The sequence below is a fragment of the Parambassis ranga genome, chromosome 1 (genome assembly GCF_900634625.1).
Source record: "Parambassis ranga chromosome 1, fParRan2.1, whole genome shotgun sequence".
Lineage (NCBI taxonomy): Eukaryota > Metazoa > Chordata > Actinopteri > Ambassidae > Parambassis > Parambassis ranga.
The window spans coordinates 4,656,890-4,672,282 of record NC_041022.1 but is presented as its reverse complement, the minus strand read 5'-3'; the positions used below and the strand labels follow the sequence as shown (position 1 = coordinate 4,672,282).

Sequence of the window (15,393 nt, the reverse complement as noted above, 5' to 3'; positions counted from 1 at the left end):
AAAATACATTCTAATATCTTTACCAGTAAGATTTACAAACAGTACATGTGCTGCCTGTTCTGTTTCTTCTGCAGTGTGAACAACATGAATCCTTTAGAAATGGATTCAAACTCACACAGACTGGACGTGGAGGAACACACACCAGCTGTCTGAGGCACATCCAGCCCATCATCCAGACAGTGAAGACACACTGAGCTCACACATGTGTTTTATTGTCCGAGCCATTTTTTATGCCATATTCATCTCAGCTGTTACCGTTTCATTTTGCTTCTTCGTGATCATTTTTCTTAAAAAATTAAAATATGTACAGCAGGTTTATTCTCACAACACAAAGTATAAATATATTAAAGTCTGACACTCAGAGGAGGTTTAATACACCATGAAGTGTCATCTGTCCAGCTCTGCCTGCAGGATCTCTCCCCAGGTCTCAGCGTCCAGCGGCGTCATCCTCCTGTCAATCAGCTCGTCCGCTGACCTCACGTGACTGTACCGTCCTCTCAGCCAGTCTCTCTTCACACAGCTGCGAGTGTAGTTCCTCACTAAAGTGACCTGTGAACGGGTTTGAGGATGCATCTGGGTCACTTAAACATGCATGATATGATTCTAACACATGTTGAACACGACACTTTGAACAATAACAATGATGAAGTGTCCACACAGGACGCGCTGCAGGACGTGTGCATCCTGTGGAGTGTTCCAGATGGAAATGATGTGAGTAAATGGAAGTTATTACAGGTTTGATTCAGAAGAACCTGGTAATAGCTGCAGTACGTACTCACACTGTGTGTGTGTGGATAAGACCCTCCCCAGACTCACCTTCCAGGAGAGGCCGTCCCTCCGGTCGCCGTCCACCTCCCTCTGACAGACGGCTCGGACCAGCAGGCACAGCCTCCTCCACAGCTGCTCGCTCTGCTCAATGATGTCGTGCCACAGCCTGCAGGTCTGCGCGGCAATGCACAGACTCTCCGTGTCCAGCTCACCAAAGATCCTCACGCTCATCTCCGTCGGCAGCGTTTCTGCAAAGTTCTGAGGGGGGGTGCCATGAGCAGACGTCAGGGGGGGCGTTCCTTCGTACAGCAGAAAGACCGGCGGGGTCCGTGCAGGCTCATGCTGCATAATAACTCTGAGTCCAACAGGTGGGGGCAGCCTGCAGGACACAGTGAAGACATGCAGTTATACAGAAATGTTTGTTTTGTTCTTTTAGCTGTTTATGAAAACGTGTTCAGGACAAAGTTATATAATCAATATGGGCTTAAAGAGACTCCCAGCTGTAATTTCAGAGTATTTACATCCAAATTGGAGCAAAGGTTCAAGAATTACAGCTCTCTAATACAAGGCTGCATGGGCTCCTCGTTAGCCTGTCATCCATTAAGCAGTTACAGGTCTGGAGTCGACTCAGGTGTGGCGTTTGGAAGCTGCTGCTGTGAACACACCACATGCGGTCAAAGGAGTGCTCAATGAAAGTGAAGCAGAACAAAAGAAATCCATCAGAGAGACAGCAGAACTGTTAGGAGATTCAACAGTTTGGTCCATTCTGAGGACAAAGCTTGGAACTCAAGCGGCCTGGACCTCCACGGAAGACCCCAGCGGTGGATGATCACCTTTCCATGGTGGAGAAACCCCTTCACTACATCCACTCATGATCAGCCTGCACCAGAATGAGGGGAAGAAGGTTTGGAAAAGAACTGGAACAGCTCGCGATCCAAAGCACAGCTCCTCTTCTGTAAAGCATGGTGGAGGCAGTGTGAGGGTATGGGCATGCATGGCTTCCAGGGGCACTGGGCCTGACTGTACAGGCAGGATGAAAACAACCACAGCCTGAGAATGTACACGTCACTTCCTGTCTCTTTCAGGCTGAGTGTGCGGCTCCTGTGTAGGAGCACCGGGGCTTTTAATGGGGTCGTACCGGTCCTACATGGGTGCTGAAAGTTGCGGGACGTAAACACGTCAGTCTGTGGAAGCAGGCGGCCACCCCACACACTTCCGGTTTTTTGTCAATAAATACTCATGAACGTGATTTCTTCCCTCACTGAGTCCTTAACTTATACATTCATAATGATCAATAACGGCACAGTTTTCTTTGATTGTTGCGTTCAGCTGCACCAGCCCCGCCCCGGGGCAGCAGTTAGCCTCCTAGCTAGCTAACAGCGGCTGAAAAGCCTCGGGACCTCGGGACCCCGGCAGCCCGCAGCCCGGGCGCCGCTTCACCAGTCCGTGTTCGCTGTGACCTGTGGGGAGCAGGCGGAGGGTGGAGGTCAGACCTCCACCCTCAGACCTCCTTACCTCCGTGCGGCGCTCCGAGTCTCACAGCTGACGTTTAAATGTCCCAACGGCTGTTTACACACAGACACAACGTCAGCGTGTTTTTGATGACGTGCGCATGCGTACAACACTCATACATGTGTCAGATTTTAAGGAGTTTTAAAGATTTTTTTTTCTCAGGCAGAAGCAGCCGCGGGTTCGGTTATAAGGAGGATAACCCTTAAAATAACCTGAGAAGAACTTACAGTGGAGGCTTGTTTATGTGGACAGGAACCTACTGCGCATGCTCCGCTGCAACCCGGAAGTTTTGAATCGTGCAGCACAGAGCAGACGCTTTTTGTGTGTGTTTTAAGGCTTCAGGTTTCGGTCCCAGCCGACGGAGCGCCCGGTTCACCTCCGCAGCAGGTAGGCGGAGGGGGAAGGTTAGCATGGCCCGTTAACGCTTCACGGAGCGGCGTGCTCTCTCATAGGGACCCGCTCCTGGAAGAGTTACCGCTTCAAAGTTTCCAAGCACTGACATCACTGTGAGCTCAGCAGCATTAAACACTCTGTGCTTTCCAGCAGTGCTTCCAGTCAGCCGCAGTCCAGCTGCTTCAGTCCCGCCTGCTGAGCTGATGTCCGGTTTCGACCTCGTCCCGGTGGACGGCGGGGATCCGGTCCACCTGCCGCTGGGGGAGACGGTGCTGGGCCGCGGGCCGTTCCTCGGAGTGAGTAGCCCTGATGTTCCCCGGCTGGAGTCAGTTCGTTCTGAACAGTGAGTGTTGAGTTAAATTCATGCTTTGTGTTGGTCTCAGGTCAGTGATAAGAGAGTGTCCAGACACCACGGGCTGCTGCAGAACCTGGACGGACAGCTGAGACTGAAACCGGTGCGCTGGACCTTCATCCTCTTCCTCTTCATCACCTTTCTGTAGATCATATGATTACCTGTTGTATCAGTAAAGCAGCAGAACACCTGTGACATGCTAGAGATTCTGTGTCTGTCTGCAGCAGCTGTGTTAAGTTACATCACAGACCTTTAATCAAAGGCCCAAGTACTGATGAAGACTCTTAAATCATCTTCATCAAACTGCACGACATGGACTACACTGCAGATTGAAATGACTAACAGAGTCAGAAAGACTTATCACAAACGTCTTGATGGTCCCTGAAAGCATCACGTGTAAAAGTATTTCCTCGCACACTGTAAAACAACCTCAGCAGCAACCAGTGGTCACATGTGAGCGGTCACATGACACGCTCTGACTGCTGCTCACTCCTCAGGTGTTTGTCACTGCAGGCCAGGTGAAGCTTCACACAGACATCCATTGCTGTAATCCTGGCAGCTGAGCCGACGTGTTTTAATCAGTCGGCACATTTTGAACGGTCACTTCTGAGAAATACTGACGTGTGTTCTGAGTCCGCAGGTTAGACTCAGTCTGATCAATGAATCCTGAGATGACTGATCAATCTTCAGTTCAGCTTGTTGTTGAGCGCCCCCTGTAGGACAGAAAGTGTCCCTCTTCCTCGGTCAGCTGCAGGCTCTGTGACATGAACCCAGAGCTGTACATGAACTCTGTCTTTCTGTGCTTCCATCCTCAGACTCACATCAACCCGTGCTTCGTCCAGTCCTCTCTGACGGGTGACCCTCAGCCTCTACAGAAGGACTCATGGCACCGCCTCCAGCATGGAGATGTCTTCTCTCTGCTGCCGGGTCAGTTCATCTTCAGGGTGGTGGCCGTAGGCGGAGAAGAGTGCACGATCAGGTACTTCCGAAGCTCCTCTCCATGTTAATGATGCGCCTCAGGAGACGAGGCTCGGAGGAAACAATGAAATGAAAGGAAGAGTCTCCGCCTGGTCTTTTATCTGAGCGTCCGTGTGGGTTTAAACATCACCTGTTGACTCATTAGACTCTGTGAGCTGCTGCCCTCCTGTTACCTCAGTGTTTGAAGATCAAACAGGCACGAGAGGACACTTGAGGAAGTGTTAGCACTGTTCAGACCTCATGTAAAATTCAGCAGCGTCTCATGTCCACATGTCCACCTCTACAGGGACAGACAGGTGTTTGAAGAAGAGCAGCTTCCTGTTACTCCAGAACTGCCTGCTGCCGCCGGACAGGATCAGGATCAGGATGTTCTGACAGCAGCTCCGTCCAGCCTGCAGGAGGCTGACAGAAGTCTGAAACAGGTGTGCTGACAGCGGAGTCCTGTTAGTAACAACCGGCAGTGTAGATCAGAGCTCAGTGATTCTTCCTTCACATGTTGCTACAAATCAGCTGCTGTTACAGGATGATGTATTAGAATAAAGTGTGGTGTTAGATACAGGATGCTGCTCATCGTCCGAGACTCTCTGAGTGTTGGTCATGTGACTGCTGCTCACAGTGACTCCATCATGGCTTCCTGCTGGTTGGTAGGTTCTGTCTGGGACGATGAGCAGCATCCTGTATGTGTGTGTGCAGAATACCTGAGTTATTCTGCACACACACACTCTGACTGCTCTCTGTCTGCAGACACACACACTCTGACTGCTCTCTGACTGCAGACAGGATGGAGTGTGTCTGTGTGTGTGTGTGTGACTTTTATTGAGTCTAACAGGATCATTTCTTTGTAAAAGTAAAGCATGGTGTTTACAGTTTGGACAAATAGACTTTGTTTGTTGTCTCTGACAGTCAGCAGCCAATCATGGGGCAGTTTTCTTGTCTTTCAGGGAGGATCAGCTCGATCAATGGATGATCAGATGTTCAGGACGAGAGTTCTACCTGCATGGATGATGGCGGCTGCTCAAAGTCCATCCTCCCCTCTGAAAGGTGCCGGAACATGTGATCAGTGTCGTTATTGAACTGTTTGTGGTGAAACCATCAGGTCCTTCATCACATGTTTTTCATAACAGCTGTGAAGAGGAGTAAAGCTGCTGCAGCACCATCAGCCAGCAACAAACAGGCAGCTCCCACACAGGCCACGCCCCCTGCGACCTCCTTACCTGAGGAAGTGGAGCTCAGTGAGGAGGAGGAGGAGGAGGAGGAGAGGAGGCCGAGGAAAAAGAGAAGGAAGCTGAGTGATGAGGAGGAGAATCCTCAGACAGTTGAGAACTGTTTCTGATGGCACTGTTTTTATTGTTAAAACCACATAAAAGAAGTTAAAATGTTTGAACCTGTCCTCTCAGCCCACAGGCTGTAACGCTGGCAGGCCTGCGAGGAGTGACGGGTCCGAGGAAGAGGAGGGGAGAGGACGCGTCTCCAAACCTGAGAGAAAGGACGTGCGCAAGCAGACGGAGTCCAGCAGGATCTCCATCCCCGCTCCGCCCAAAGCCCGAGTCAGAACGCCGTGTCCATATGGGAAAGACTGCTACAGGTACCATCTCATCTGCTGAGCGTCGTCACGGCAACAGGAGGACGTGAAGCTCCAGCTGGTGAAGAACAAAGCTCACTTGTGATTCAGAGAGTTGTCTCATAGTCCCCGTTTTTGTTCCCAGGAAGAACCCGGTTCACTTTCAGGAGTGCAGTCACCCCGGAGACAGCGACTACCAGGAGGAGGAGCAGCAGGAGGAAGAGGAGGAGGAGGAGGAGGCGGCGGCGGCCGACCGTCCTGAGTGTCCTTACGGCACCGACTGCTACAGGTCAGATAGGCGGTGGGACTGAGGGGTGTGAGGGGGACACCTGTTGTCTGTCCTCATGAGCTGACTGTGTGTGCTCTGCAGGAAGAATCCTCTGCACCGGAAGGAGTACAAACATACCAGGAGGCCAGGTAGGCCGTACACGACCTGCTCACACTCTTCCTCAGAACACATGCAGATTTATGAACCTGCCCTGAGTTTGGCCTCACAGGCACACAGGCTCCAGTGATCATGTTTTACTTGTGTGGACTTCAAACTGATCATATAGAGTATGTGAGCAGAAGTAAATGGACACCGTGCAGTGTGTTTTTATTTGTAAAGGTGTAAGTGTTAATGATTGATGATTGATGACTGTTTCCATCATTGATTGGTTAACCATCCAGTACTTCATTCATATTTACAAAATACAAAACTCATGTACACTCAAGTACAAAATGTAGTTACAATGTAACAATGCGTTAAATTGGAAGCAGGAAGTGCTCTGACCACACTCTGTCCCCACTCTGTCTGTGCAGCTCGGAGCGTACGCCCTGTCACCACAATGACCCCCGATGACGGCTCCGAGGACGACGACAGCTTCATTAATGACGACAGCGAGGACGGCGGCAATGACTCAGACTACGTCCCTCCTGACTCTGAGGACAGCGGGAAGGAGGACATAAGACGGCTGCAGAGGGAAGCGAAGACATTTTTGCAGAGGAGGAAGTGATGGAGTCTCACACACACACACACACTCACACACACACATACATCTGAGAATGAATCCTTAGTAAATGATGTCCTGGTCAAAGAGGTTTTTTTAGTAAGTTCTGTCACTGGTGGAGAGCCAGACCCTCACCGATGCTCCGAGCCTCCGCAGCCCGTTTACTGCTCACAACCTCCAGAAGTCGCCATGGCAACCACAAACAAAACAAACAGCTGCAATAATTCAGTTTTTAGAGGCTCTAAATTCAGATGGAGGCACGTTCCTGGCTGACAGACCTGTGATAAACCAGGATCCTGATGCTCGTTTATGATTTTTCTGTAAATATGTTTCAGTTCCTTTAAATCAGCCACTAAACTGCCTGTGTGGAGACTTCTTGGTGTCACATCTGTGCCTTTGTTTTTATTTGAGTATAACTCAGTCAGACAGAATTATTTTTGGTAAAATGTTCAGAAAAACCTCAAGTCTTGCTCATAAAATGTGCACATTTAATCTCAAAGATTATCACAGACGCCGACGTTGTACTTTTGATATTTTTCTATCTTTATACATGATGAATATTTTACTGCCTGTACAGTGCTGCAACCGTTATCTATCTCTACAAGTAGCAACCAGCCCAGTGCATGCTGGGAGTTGGAGTTCTGAGTCCAGAATGATGGCAGGTCCGTCTGTGCAGCAGATGTCCCACAATACGAAAGATTTATCCCTGAACAAGAAGTCCTGGTTCTGGACTTTCAGTGTCGGGTTTGTTTCTCCACGTGTGATGTCAGATTCCACCGTCACACAGCATGCGACACGTTTCAGACCCTCTCACATGTTTCACACTTGAGTTCTACTTCAGCCGGGTGACCTCGGCGTCCTCCGTCTCTCGTAGCGAGGTTGTCCGTGCTTCACCTCCTTCTGCCGACTTGCTGGCCACAAAAGTCACCAGCCTGAGCGGGAACTTTCTCGCCTTCTTGGGACGCTTGGTGTTGTTCTGGACGCTGATGAAGCAGAGCGTGTTGATGACCCCGTTGCTCATGGCGATGCACTCGATGATGTAGAAGGCCAGCAGGGAGTTCCTGTCCCTGGAGATGAGGGTGGGGTAGAAGTCCCGCAGCAGGGTGAAGCCGTAGTACGGTGCCCAGCACAGAATGTAGGCCACCAGCACCAAGATCAGCACCACCACTGTCCTGCGACGCCTCTGCAGCCTCTTTCGGATCTGTTCCGTCTGGAAACCCGGAACGTCTTTGAACCAGAGCTCCCTGGAGATCTGCGTGTAGCAGACGGCCATGATGGACACAGGGCCCACAAACTCCAGAGCGAAGACCAGCAGGAAGTAGGAGCGGTAGTAGACCTGCTGGTCCACAGGCCAGATCTGAGCGCAGAACGTCTTGTGGGCGTGACCTCCCACGTGTGGGTACGTGGTCTCTGAAGCCATGTAGGCCGACGGGATGGAGATGAAGACGGGCACGATCCACACGGACAGGATGATGCAGTACGCCGTCTGCTGCTTCATACGAGGCTTCAGAGGGTGGAGGATCGCCATGTACCTGCTGACACACACACACAGAGCTAAACACCAACCAGACAGATGGAGCAACACACTGCAGTTCCTCCACTGTCCACTAGAGGCCCTCCTGAATGTGGTGACACACAGACTTTAGAAACTTCTGGGTGAATGTCTCAGACAGATTGTGATCAGTCAGGCCCAGTATTGATCATGTATCAGAGCTGAGTGTAAACAGACTGATGTCCTCTGGTCTTTCTGACAGCTGAAGCTGAGTTAGCCCATAAAACACTAGCATGCTGCTAACGGCTGCTGATTGGTCAGTTCAGGTTAGGACTGATGGGGACAGGAGGTCCTCCCTCCATGGCAGTTTGTTTGTGTAATGCTCTTTACGGCCAGAGGGGGGAGACAAACACTGCAGCAGTGAGTGTTTGGGTCATGTGACAGTGTGAGGTTTATGGCACTGAGCAGGTTTGTGTCATTTGGTTTGATGGATTGTGTTACATTCAGCTGCAGACACACGAACCAGGCTGACGCTCTGATGTGTGTGATAAATGAGTCTGAGTGTGGAGCGGCAGCCATGATGGATCACAGCTAGGAGCTCAGCCGCAGCTTTCCTCGGAGCGGCGTGTAAATCAGCGGCTCGCCCTGAGTCCACGGGTCTGATCAGGAATCTGTCTGATGAGGGGCCAAGGTGAGAGTCTGCACTTCTTCTGTGGTGTGAGGACTCACAGCAGGCCCACATACACACAGCTGCTCCTCAGAGGTCCTGTCTGTTTACTGGATCCTGTCAACCAGATCACACTAACCTCAGACTGTGCTTACAGAGTGGAGGACCCACCTGTCCACGGCGATGGCGAGCAGCGCGTTGGTGGACACGTACAGTGAGACAGTGCGCAGGTAGTTGGTGGAGGCACAGAGCAGCAGGCCGTGCTCCCACGACAGCTTCTTCACCACGTAGTAGTCCATCAGGAAGGGACAGCACACCGCCGCCACCAGGATGTCTGAGACCGCCAGGTTGGCGATCAGCAGGTTGGTCGGGTTTCGGAGCTGCTTGTAGCGGGCGAGGCTGGCGATGAACAGGCAGTTCCCCACGCCGCAGACCAGCATGATGCCCACCAGGACCACGCCGATGACGATGGTGGCCACAAAGAAGGCCTGGCTCTGCGTGGTGTCTGGGATCTCGTCCAGAGGAACCTCGTAGTCCAGAACATCACTGGACAGGAAGTAGTCTGTCAGGGCCCAGCTTCTGTTGGTCGGGTCAGCCATTTTGGATCAGGTCCACATGCTGGGAGTGTCTGCATGTTTAGGGAGAGTGGGGGGGGACATGACACACATGTTAAGGTGGGAAATCGTTCACCTGAAGTTTTAGTGTCCTCACTGACCTTTGACCTGTGACCAGCCTGTAAGCAGTTCTTTAATATCACATGATCGTCATCAGTGGACAGGAGGGGGACTGCTGCCCCCTGTAGTCTGAGCTGTGTGTGTGTGTGCGTGCGCCCTGCATGTGTTCATCCTGTTTGGAGTTCTGGTGGATTTGCTGACGGTTGCCGGGTTACGGCGGTCCTCCTCAGGACGTGTCAGATTTGAGGTCCGGTTGGGGAATGTGACGTCTGGACTCTGAAAAACTGGCTCTGAGGTTTTTTTGACTGATTGGCTGTGACTCGGGCTGGATTGATCCAATCAGAGAGCAGCTGTGTCACAGTCTGCACAGAGTCCATCTGATTGTCCTCAGACTCCTTCAGTCTGATCTGATCAGGACACCGAGTCTCTCTGTCTCCCCCTTGTGGCTCTGTGTGTGATCAATGTATGGACGGTCCTCGGTAGCAGCATGAAGCTGCTTCAGGCTGAGTTTAAAAGTCAAAATAACGAACCTTAAATCATATAAAACATCTTTAAAGCTGATGGCATCTTCTGAGATGATTTATGTTTCATTAATACATCAAACTGCACTGAGTACACATCGACAGATTACGCAGGCTCTGAATGTCTTGAAGTTTAAAATAACTGAGGTTAAAGCATGAACAATAACACAATAAAGAACTAATTACAGTTTGTAATACACAGGTTTTTCGGGTCTGCTGCCGCTTTGTTTGAGCTTTTCTGTTTTAGGCGAAACCCATCAAAAAGTACAACAGCGCAGATCAACAGAAACTTCACCAAAACTCCGGATCAATAACAGCTATTCACATCGATAAGGTGACGTTTAAACACAGACCTGAAGCTGCTCCTTCACGCGCTCGGTGCGCTCCGCTGAAGAACAGGCGCGAGGGCAGGCGCGCTCCCGATGCACAGCGACGCGCCGGTGGAGGAGGCTCACGGACGCCTCACCACAGCCCTGATCCTGGTCAGCCAGTTGCAGCAGGGGCGCCAGCGGAAGTCAGATTATCATCAGATTATTATCGATCTAAATCAGAAACATCGCGGAGCTGCTCATGACGTCACTATACAAACCAGGTGAGTTCTAGGAGCATCTCTCTCATCCAGCTGTTTGAATGTGGCGCCTGGAGCCTGAATGCGTTCACACCCGGTACCACCGCGCCATCTGGTGGACACTAAACATACAGGTTCATCATAAACAGGCCTGTCAGCCTGAGGATCCTGCGGTCTGATGCTGTGTTTTCTACATGAACACGTCTGTCTCTGAGGACCTCCATCAGACCAGGAACTGATCTACATCTCCTTGCTGGTGCCCGGCCGTCCCGTGTTTCTCAGGCTGTAACAGCTCAGTGTGTGTGAGGCGTCAGGTGTACCGAGTGGCCCGTGGAGGTTCAGCCTCTCTGTGGCTCTGCAGCCTGCTCACTTCATTCCTTTACAACCTGCATATCAGCAGGCAGTAGCCCGCCTGTTCATCATCCACTGTGCTGCAACGTTCATCACGGCCAGACTAACACACCTCAGAAGCTCTGCTCACCAGCTCCACCCTCTCCAGTTAGAATCTCTCTGCTGCTGCTCACACACAGGACAACGTGGCTGCTTCCCAAACTCAGCCTGTACAAACTCAGACAACAGCTGTGTAAAAGCATTTTATTTTTATCTTACAAAATCAGATGCGGGACAGAGGCATTCCTCTCGACCCCATGATGACCAAAGCATTAAAAAAAAAAAACAACAAAAAAAAGCTGAAGGATTTTACAAAAACCAAAACGGACATCCAGGACCAAAGGTCCCTCCTCCCCCTCAGAGTCTCTGTGTCCCAGCAGCAATGGGAGCTGGGAGCTACTTCTTGGCGTAGGTGATCTTCATGGCGCAGGTGGCTGTGATCCTGAAGCCCTGCAGCGCGTCCTTGGCCACACCTGCCTGAGTGTCACTTTCAAACTCGACAAAGGAGATGTCGTGTTTCCCCGGGACGAGCCGGACCTCTTTGAAACCCGGAAACCTGCAGAGCAAAGAAAACAACCCACAAACGCTCAGAGCGGAGCCAAAGAGGACCTCTAAGACAGCACAGGAGACGCAGCACTCACTGGTTGAACAACATGGACAGCATCATCTCATTGGTCTCCTCTGGGAGGTTACTGAGGAACAGGATGTGGTTCGGTGGGTTATCTGGAACCTGAGAGAACGACAGAGATCCACATCAGTGAGGCACAGAACACTGCTGCACACATTCAGACCACCATCATTTTCCTCTGATCATTCATTAAATCCAGCTGCCACCAAACGTTAACACCTGAAGCATCCCTCTCATCACAGCTGTATGACAGCCAGAGTGAAGCTGCTGTCTCACCTGTACTGCGGGCGTGAGCACCGGCACAGCCAACACCTGCAAACCACAAACAAGACAGACAGAAAAGAGTGAGACATTCTCTCTACGTCCTTTGAGATGGCCACGACAGAAGCTTCACTCACCGCTGCTGGTTTCTTTGCAGGGTTAGCCGCAAGCTCCTGAGCTTTCTTCTTCTTCTCCTTCTTCTTCTCCTTGTCACTATATGTGCCCTTCACCTTGGCGATGACCTCGGAGTCAGTCTTTGCGTACTGTATCCTCTGAAAAATGTCAGGTCATCAGAGAGTGAGCACGAGTGAGATCTGTGGAACTGAATCACTGGGAGCATCATCTGCCCGACCCTACCATGGGTTTGTTGTAGAAGGGGAAGCCCTGCAGCTGCCTCAGCGCGTTGGTGGCAGCAGTCAGCTCTTTGAAGATGACGAAGGCCTGTCCCCTCATCCTCATGGTCTTCATGGCCACAATGTCAACCACCTGGCCGAACTGGGAGAAGAGCGCATACAGCGAGCGCTTCAGCTCTGCAGGAGGGACAGCAGGTTATATTCTTAACAACTCCATCTGATCGGCTGATATTTCACTTTTATTGACCAGTGACCATAGAACTGCCCTCACCTTCTTTCTTGACTTTATCATTGATGTTGTTGATGTAAATGGTGTGGTTAGGTCGGATGTCCATGGTGGTGTCTGAGGAAGAAGACAGCAGGTTCTGAAAGCTGTGTAAAGTCTGACTGAACCCTTCATATCACACAAAGAAGCCAACAAACAAAGCCAGGCATTTTATAACTGCTGGCTTCTTATTGTGACAGAGTGTACTGAACATTAATGCACCAGTAATAATAATATAATAACATACAGATAACGGTAGCCTTCTGAATGGAGGACGTTTGCCACTGCACTTTAATTCATGTATACATCGTTAGAAGCTATCTTGTGTAAAGGATCTTAATATTTATCTGACTGACTGGGTGAATTAATCTGCGTACTATTATAAATGATGTTATGTTTATATACTTTTTTAATAAATCCAGCTTTTTTTGACTGCGTGGTTTCACATATTAAATTAGCCTAGTGAGCTAATGTTAGCCAACGTCGTTAACTACACGTTAGCTAGCTGAATCCATTGATACGTTAGCTTCAAGTTAGTCAATGTTAGCTGCAGTTAGCTTACAAGCTGAACGTTTTCAGTGATGTTACAAACATGACGCCTCGTACATTGGACCTGCGGTCCGTCCCGCTCCTCGCCTCTAGAACCAGACTGATCTGTGTAAATATATCAAATCAAACTCACCTCCTCTCCACTCGCAACGCTCATCTACAACAGGAAGCAGCCACTGCCGGCGCTGCTTGCTGCTTTAACACGCTCCGCCCTCTGCCGCCACCAACAGGACGGGAGGGGAACTACAGGCAGTATTTCCACCTGGTTTACTCCAGCTGTGTTTAAATCGTAGTTTTTATAAAGTAAAGAGAGTATTTATGGAGTAATACTTCTTGGTAAAATATTTCATTAAAGTCAAATTCAGTAGTGAAAGTGCAAGAGTGCGCACAAAATGTCAAAGTACTCCTGATAATTACTTAGTCACTGTCATATTGATTAGATGACACATACATGTAGATGTTTATACATTGTAGTTGGTAAAGACTTTCTGTATACTATAATATACTATAATATGATAGTATGACATAAGCAATTAAATATGTGGTCATTTACTTCTTGGATCTATTTTAACTTTTATATTAGCTTCCATTAACTTCCTGTTGTTTTCAGTTTGAAATAATCTGATGATTTGTTCAATATATTATTGATATTTATTGTTTGATTAATGAGCCTTTTAGTGAAGAAAAGGGTTCTAAGTGTGATTTTAACTTATTGATTTAATGGAGTACATGCTGTCAGCAGAGGTGGGAGTAAGTCACTCATGTGCAAGTCACAAGCAAGTCTCAAGTCAATGTGAGGAGTCTCAAGTCAAGTCAAACAAAAATCAAATGGTCTTCAAATTAAAATGCTCACAATGGCATGTTTAAAAGAACAAAATATATTGCTCATTAAGTGTCCTTAAAATATTGACTTTAGGATACATTATAATGTTAACAAAATCAATATTCTTCACTGACGCACGTAATAATGCAACAATAGCTTGATATGTTCTCATGTTTACAAAGCTGATTATTATGCATGTGATTATTAACCCATTGGCTGTATAGAATTGTATACAGTCATCAGCGGTGTTCAGTTTTCAATTGAAAAGCTGTATTTGGAATGATCCATATGTTTCTTCTGTTTGAAAGTGTTTTACTGATAAAAAGCTGAGCCAAAAGTCCAGATGCATCATTTTATATTCAAAACATTCCAGTTCACTACCTGTTACCCCGGAAACCACAGCATACCAACTAACCCATACACACAGCATACCATACTAACCCATTTCAAACTAGGGTTCCAGTCTAAAAATGTGACTTGTGGCATCTAATGATTATTATTATGATTACTATTATAATAGGAGAGGTGTGGGGTCTGGGGTGGTCCCCCAGAAAATGTTTCAATTACCAGAGGCCATTTCCTGCGTTCTGGTGGATTTTAACAGGTTGTTAAACACCTATTTTACAGAAGTAAACACTTCCCTGTCTTTCTTTGAATAAACACGATGAAGTTGCACTTCGCACATCGCTCACTACTGTTGGTACTCACCACGAATCTGACTGTATGAAGAAATCTGTTGCTAAGATGTTAGCCTCCTCTGCAGCTGTTTCTCCTTCTTCCTCTCCGATCCTTCTGTTCTCCGTGTTTAGAGATTATTTTCCTTTTTGCTTTGTACTTCAGGTAGGTTCGTTTCGTTTTGATCTTTGAAAAATATCTTCCTGTGTCAGCCTGTCACCACGGTAACAGCCCTGCCTGCCTGCATCCAGGGCAACCTGAATGTTTATCTCTTTGATCAAAGGTATACCTTTGATCCTGTGTCAGCCTGTCACCACGGTAACAGCCCTGCCTGCCTGTATCCAGGGCAACCTGAATGTTTATCAACGGCCCCTAACTGAAGCTCTCTCTGTCCCCCTCCTAATGCGTTTCCAATGTAAAAACACCTTCTCAACAACTGCTGTTTTTGTCCAAACCGAAGCCTTCAGACAAAAAATATGGACACAGTCAGAATCACAAGATGTTACTCTACAACACCGTATAATTTTTATGTCTATGATGTCAAACTTACAGAAGTAAACGCTTGTTTTGGGATTCTGGAATCAGATCTACTAATTCCAGCCTGTAACCCTTCTCCTCATGTCCATCGCAGATATGGCAAACAACAGATCATCAGCCAAATCATACCACTACCAGCCAAAATAGTTGTAGTTGAATGGAGGTGGGGCTGACTGACCATAAAAAATGCAGATCTTTGTATTAAAAAGTTCAAGTCCTTTCAAGTCATCTGTTTCAAGTCAAAGTCAAGTCGAGTCTTTTATCAGTGTTAGTCAAGCAGGTCTCAAGTCCTCAAATTTGCGACTCCAGTCTGACTCGACTCAAGTCATGTGACTCGAGTCCCCGTCCTCTGGCTGTCAGTGAATCGTTTGATGAAATGTTAGTCAGACTTCTGTGGATTAAAGCAATAACTCGGCACAGTAGTAACATATTAATTA

At 48.6% G+C, this 15,393-nt stretch overlaps 4 protein-coding genes across 8 annotated transcripts; 1 reads left to right on the top strand and 3 right to left on the bottom strand.

Moving 5' to 3' along the window:
* Positions 1-196: 196 nt before the first annotated feature.
* On the bottom strand, positions 197-2,404 carry fbxo48 (F-box protein 48). 2 transcript variants are annotated; one of them, XM_028414689.1, is made up of 3 exons: positions 2,284-2,404; positions 817-1,147; positions 197-549 (listed from the first exon to the last, which is right to left on the bottom strand). In XM_028414689.1, the coding sequence occupies exons 2-3, from the start codon at positions 1,114-1,116 to the stop codon at positions 388-390; spliced, it is 462 nt and encodes a 153-aa protein (XP_028270490.1). In that variant the 5' UTR covers positions 1,117-1,147; positions 2,284-2,404; the 3' UTR covers positions 197-387. The 2 variants fall into 2 exon arrangements, with proteins under 2 accessions (XP_028270490.1, XP_028270481.1); XM_028414680.1 differs by lacking the exon at positions 2,284-2,404 and adding an exon at positions 1,290-1,928.
* Positions 1,972-6,928, top strand: aplf (aprataxin and PNKP like factor). 4 transcript variants are annotated; one of them, XM_028414670.1, is made up of 11 exons: positions 1,972-2,013; positions 2,827-2,969; positions 3,057-3,128; positions 3,841-4,004; positions 4,290-4,425; positions 4,945-5,044; positions 5,128-5,318; positions 5,401-5,588; positions 5,710-5,853; positions 5,935-5,981; positions 6,366-6,928. In XM_028414670.1, the coding sequence occupies exons 2-11, from the start codon at positions 2,877-2,879 to the stop codon at positions 6,557-6,559; spliced, it is 1,329 nt and encodes a 442-aa protein (XP_028270471.1). In that variant the 5' UTR covers positions 1,972-2,013; positions 2,827-2,876; the 3' UTR covers positions 6,560-6,928. The 4 variants fall into 4 exon arrangements, with proteins under 4 accessions (XP_028270471.1, XP_028270454.1, XP_028270446.1 ...); XM_028414653.1 differs by lacking the exon at positions 1,972-2,013 and adding an exon at positions 2,561-2,684 and having other exon boundaries at positions 2,824-2,969; XM_028414645.1 differs by lacking the exon at positions 1,972-2,013 and adding an exon at positions 2,562-2,667 and having other exon boundaries at positions 2,824-2,969.
* A 42-nt stretch (positions 6,929-6,970) lies between these two features.
* prokr1a (prokineticin receptor 1a) lies at positions 6,971-9,311 on the bottom strand. The gene is made up of 2 exons (XM_028420768.1): positions 8,884-9,311; positions 6,971-8,085 (listed from the first exon to the last, which is right to left on the bottom strand). The coding sequence occupies exons 1-2, from the start codon at positions 9,309-9,311 to the stop codon at positions 7,386-7,388; spliced, it is 1,128 nt and encodes a 375-aa protein (XP_028276569.1). The 3' UTR covers positions 6,971-7,385.
* Positions 9,312-11,055: 1,744 nt separating this feature from the next.
* On the bottom strand, positions 11,056-13,128 carry snrpb2 (small nuclear ribonucleoprotein polypeptide B2). The gene is made up of 7 exons (XM_028407385.1): positions 13,055-13,128; positions 12,379-12,450; positions 12,112-12,284; positions 11,892-12,026; positions 11,770-11,805; positions 11,507-11,595; positions 11,056-11,421 (listed from the first exon to the last, which is right to left on the bottom strand). Exons 2-7 carry the CDS (start codon positions 12,440-12,442, stop codon positions 11,262-11,264), a joined length of 657 nt encoding a protein of 218 aa, XP_028263186.1. The 5' UTR covers positions 12,443-12,450; positions 13,055-13,128; the 3' UTR covers positions 11,056-11,261.
* Positions 13,129-15,393: the final 2,265 nt, after the last annotated feature.

Excerpts from the sequence above, each read along its gene's own strand:
- fbxo48 (XM_028414680.1), bottom strand. Across the intron at positions 550-816 it reads GGGACGGCCTCTCCTGGAAG|GTCACTTTAGTGAGGAACTA; the intron begins GTGAGTCTGGGG and ends ACCCGTTCACAG.
- aplf (XM_028414670.1), top strand. The coding sequence starts at position 2,877 with ATGTCCGGTTTCGACCTCGTCCCGGTGGACGGCGGGGATCCGGTCCAC. Across the intron at positions 5,319-5,400 it reads AGGAGGAGAATCCTCAGACA|CCCACAGGCTGTAACGCTGG; the intron begins GTTGAGAACTGT and ends CTGTCCTCTCAG. Across the intron at positions 5,982-6,365 it reads CAAACATACCAGGAGGCCAG|CTCGGAGCGTACGCCCTGTC; the intron begins GTAGGCCGTACA and ends CTGTCTGTGCAG.
- prokr1a (XM_028420768.1), bottom strand. The coding sequence starts at position 9,311 with ATGGCTGACCCGACCAACAGAAGCTGGGCCCTGACAGACTACTTCCTG. Across the intron at positions 8,086-8,883 it reads CTCGCCATCGCCGTGGACAG|GTACATGGCGATCCTCCACC; the intron begins GTGGGTCCTCCA and ends GTGTGTCAGCAG.
- snrpb2 (XM_028407385.1), bottom strand. The coding sequence starts at position 12,442 with ATGGACATCCGACCTAACCACACCATTTACATCAACAACATCAATGAT. Across the intron at positions 12,285-12,378 it reads TGATAAAGTCAAGAAAGAAG|AGCTGAAGCGCTCGCTGTAT; the intron begins GTGAGGGCAGTT and ends TCCCTCCTGCAG. Across the intron at positions 11,422-11,506 it reads CTGTCCATGTTGTTCAACCA|GTTTCCGGGTTTCAAAGAGG; the intron begins GTGAGTGCTGCG and ends TTTGCTCTGCAG.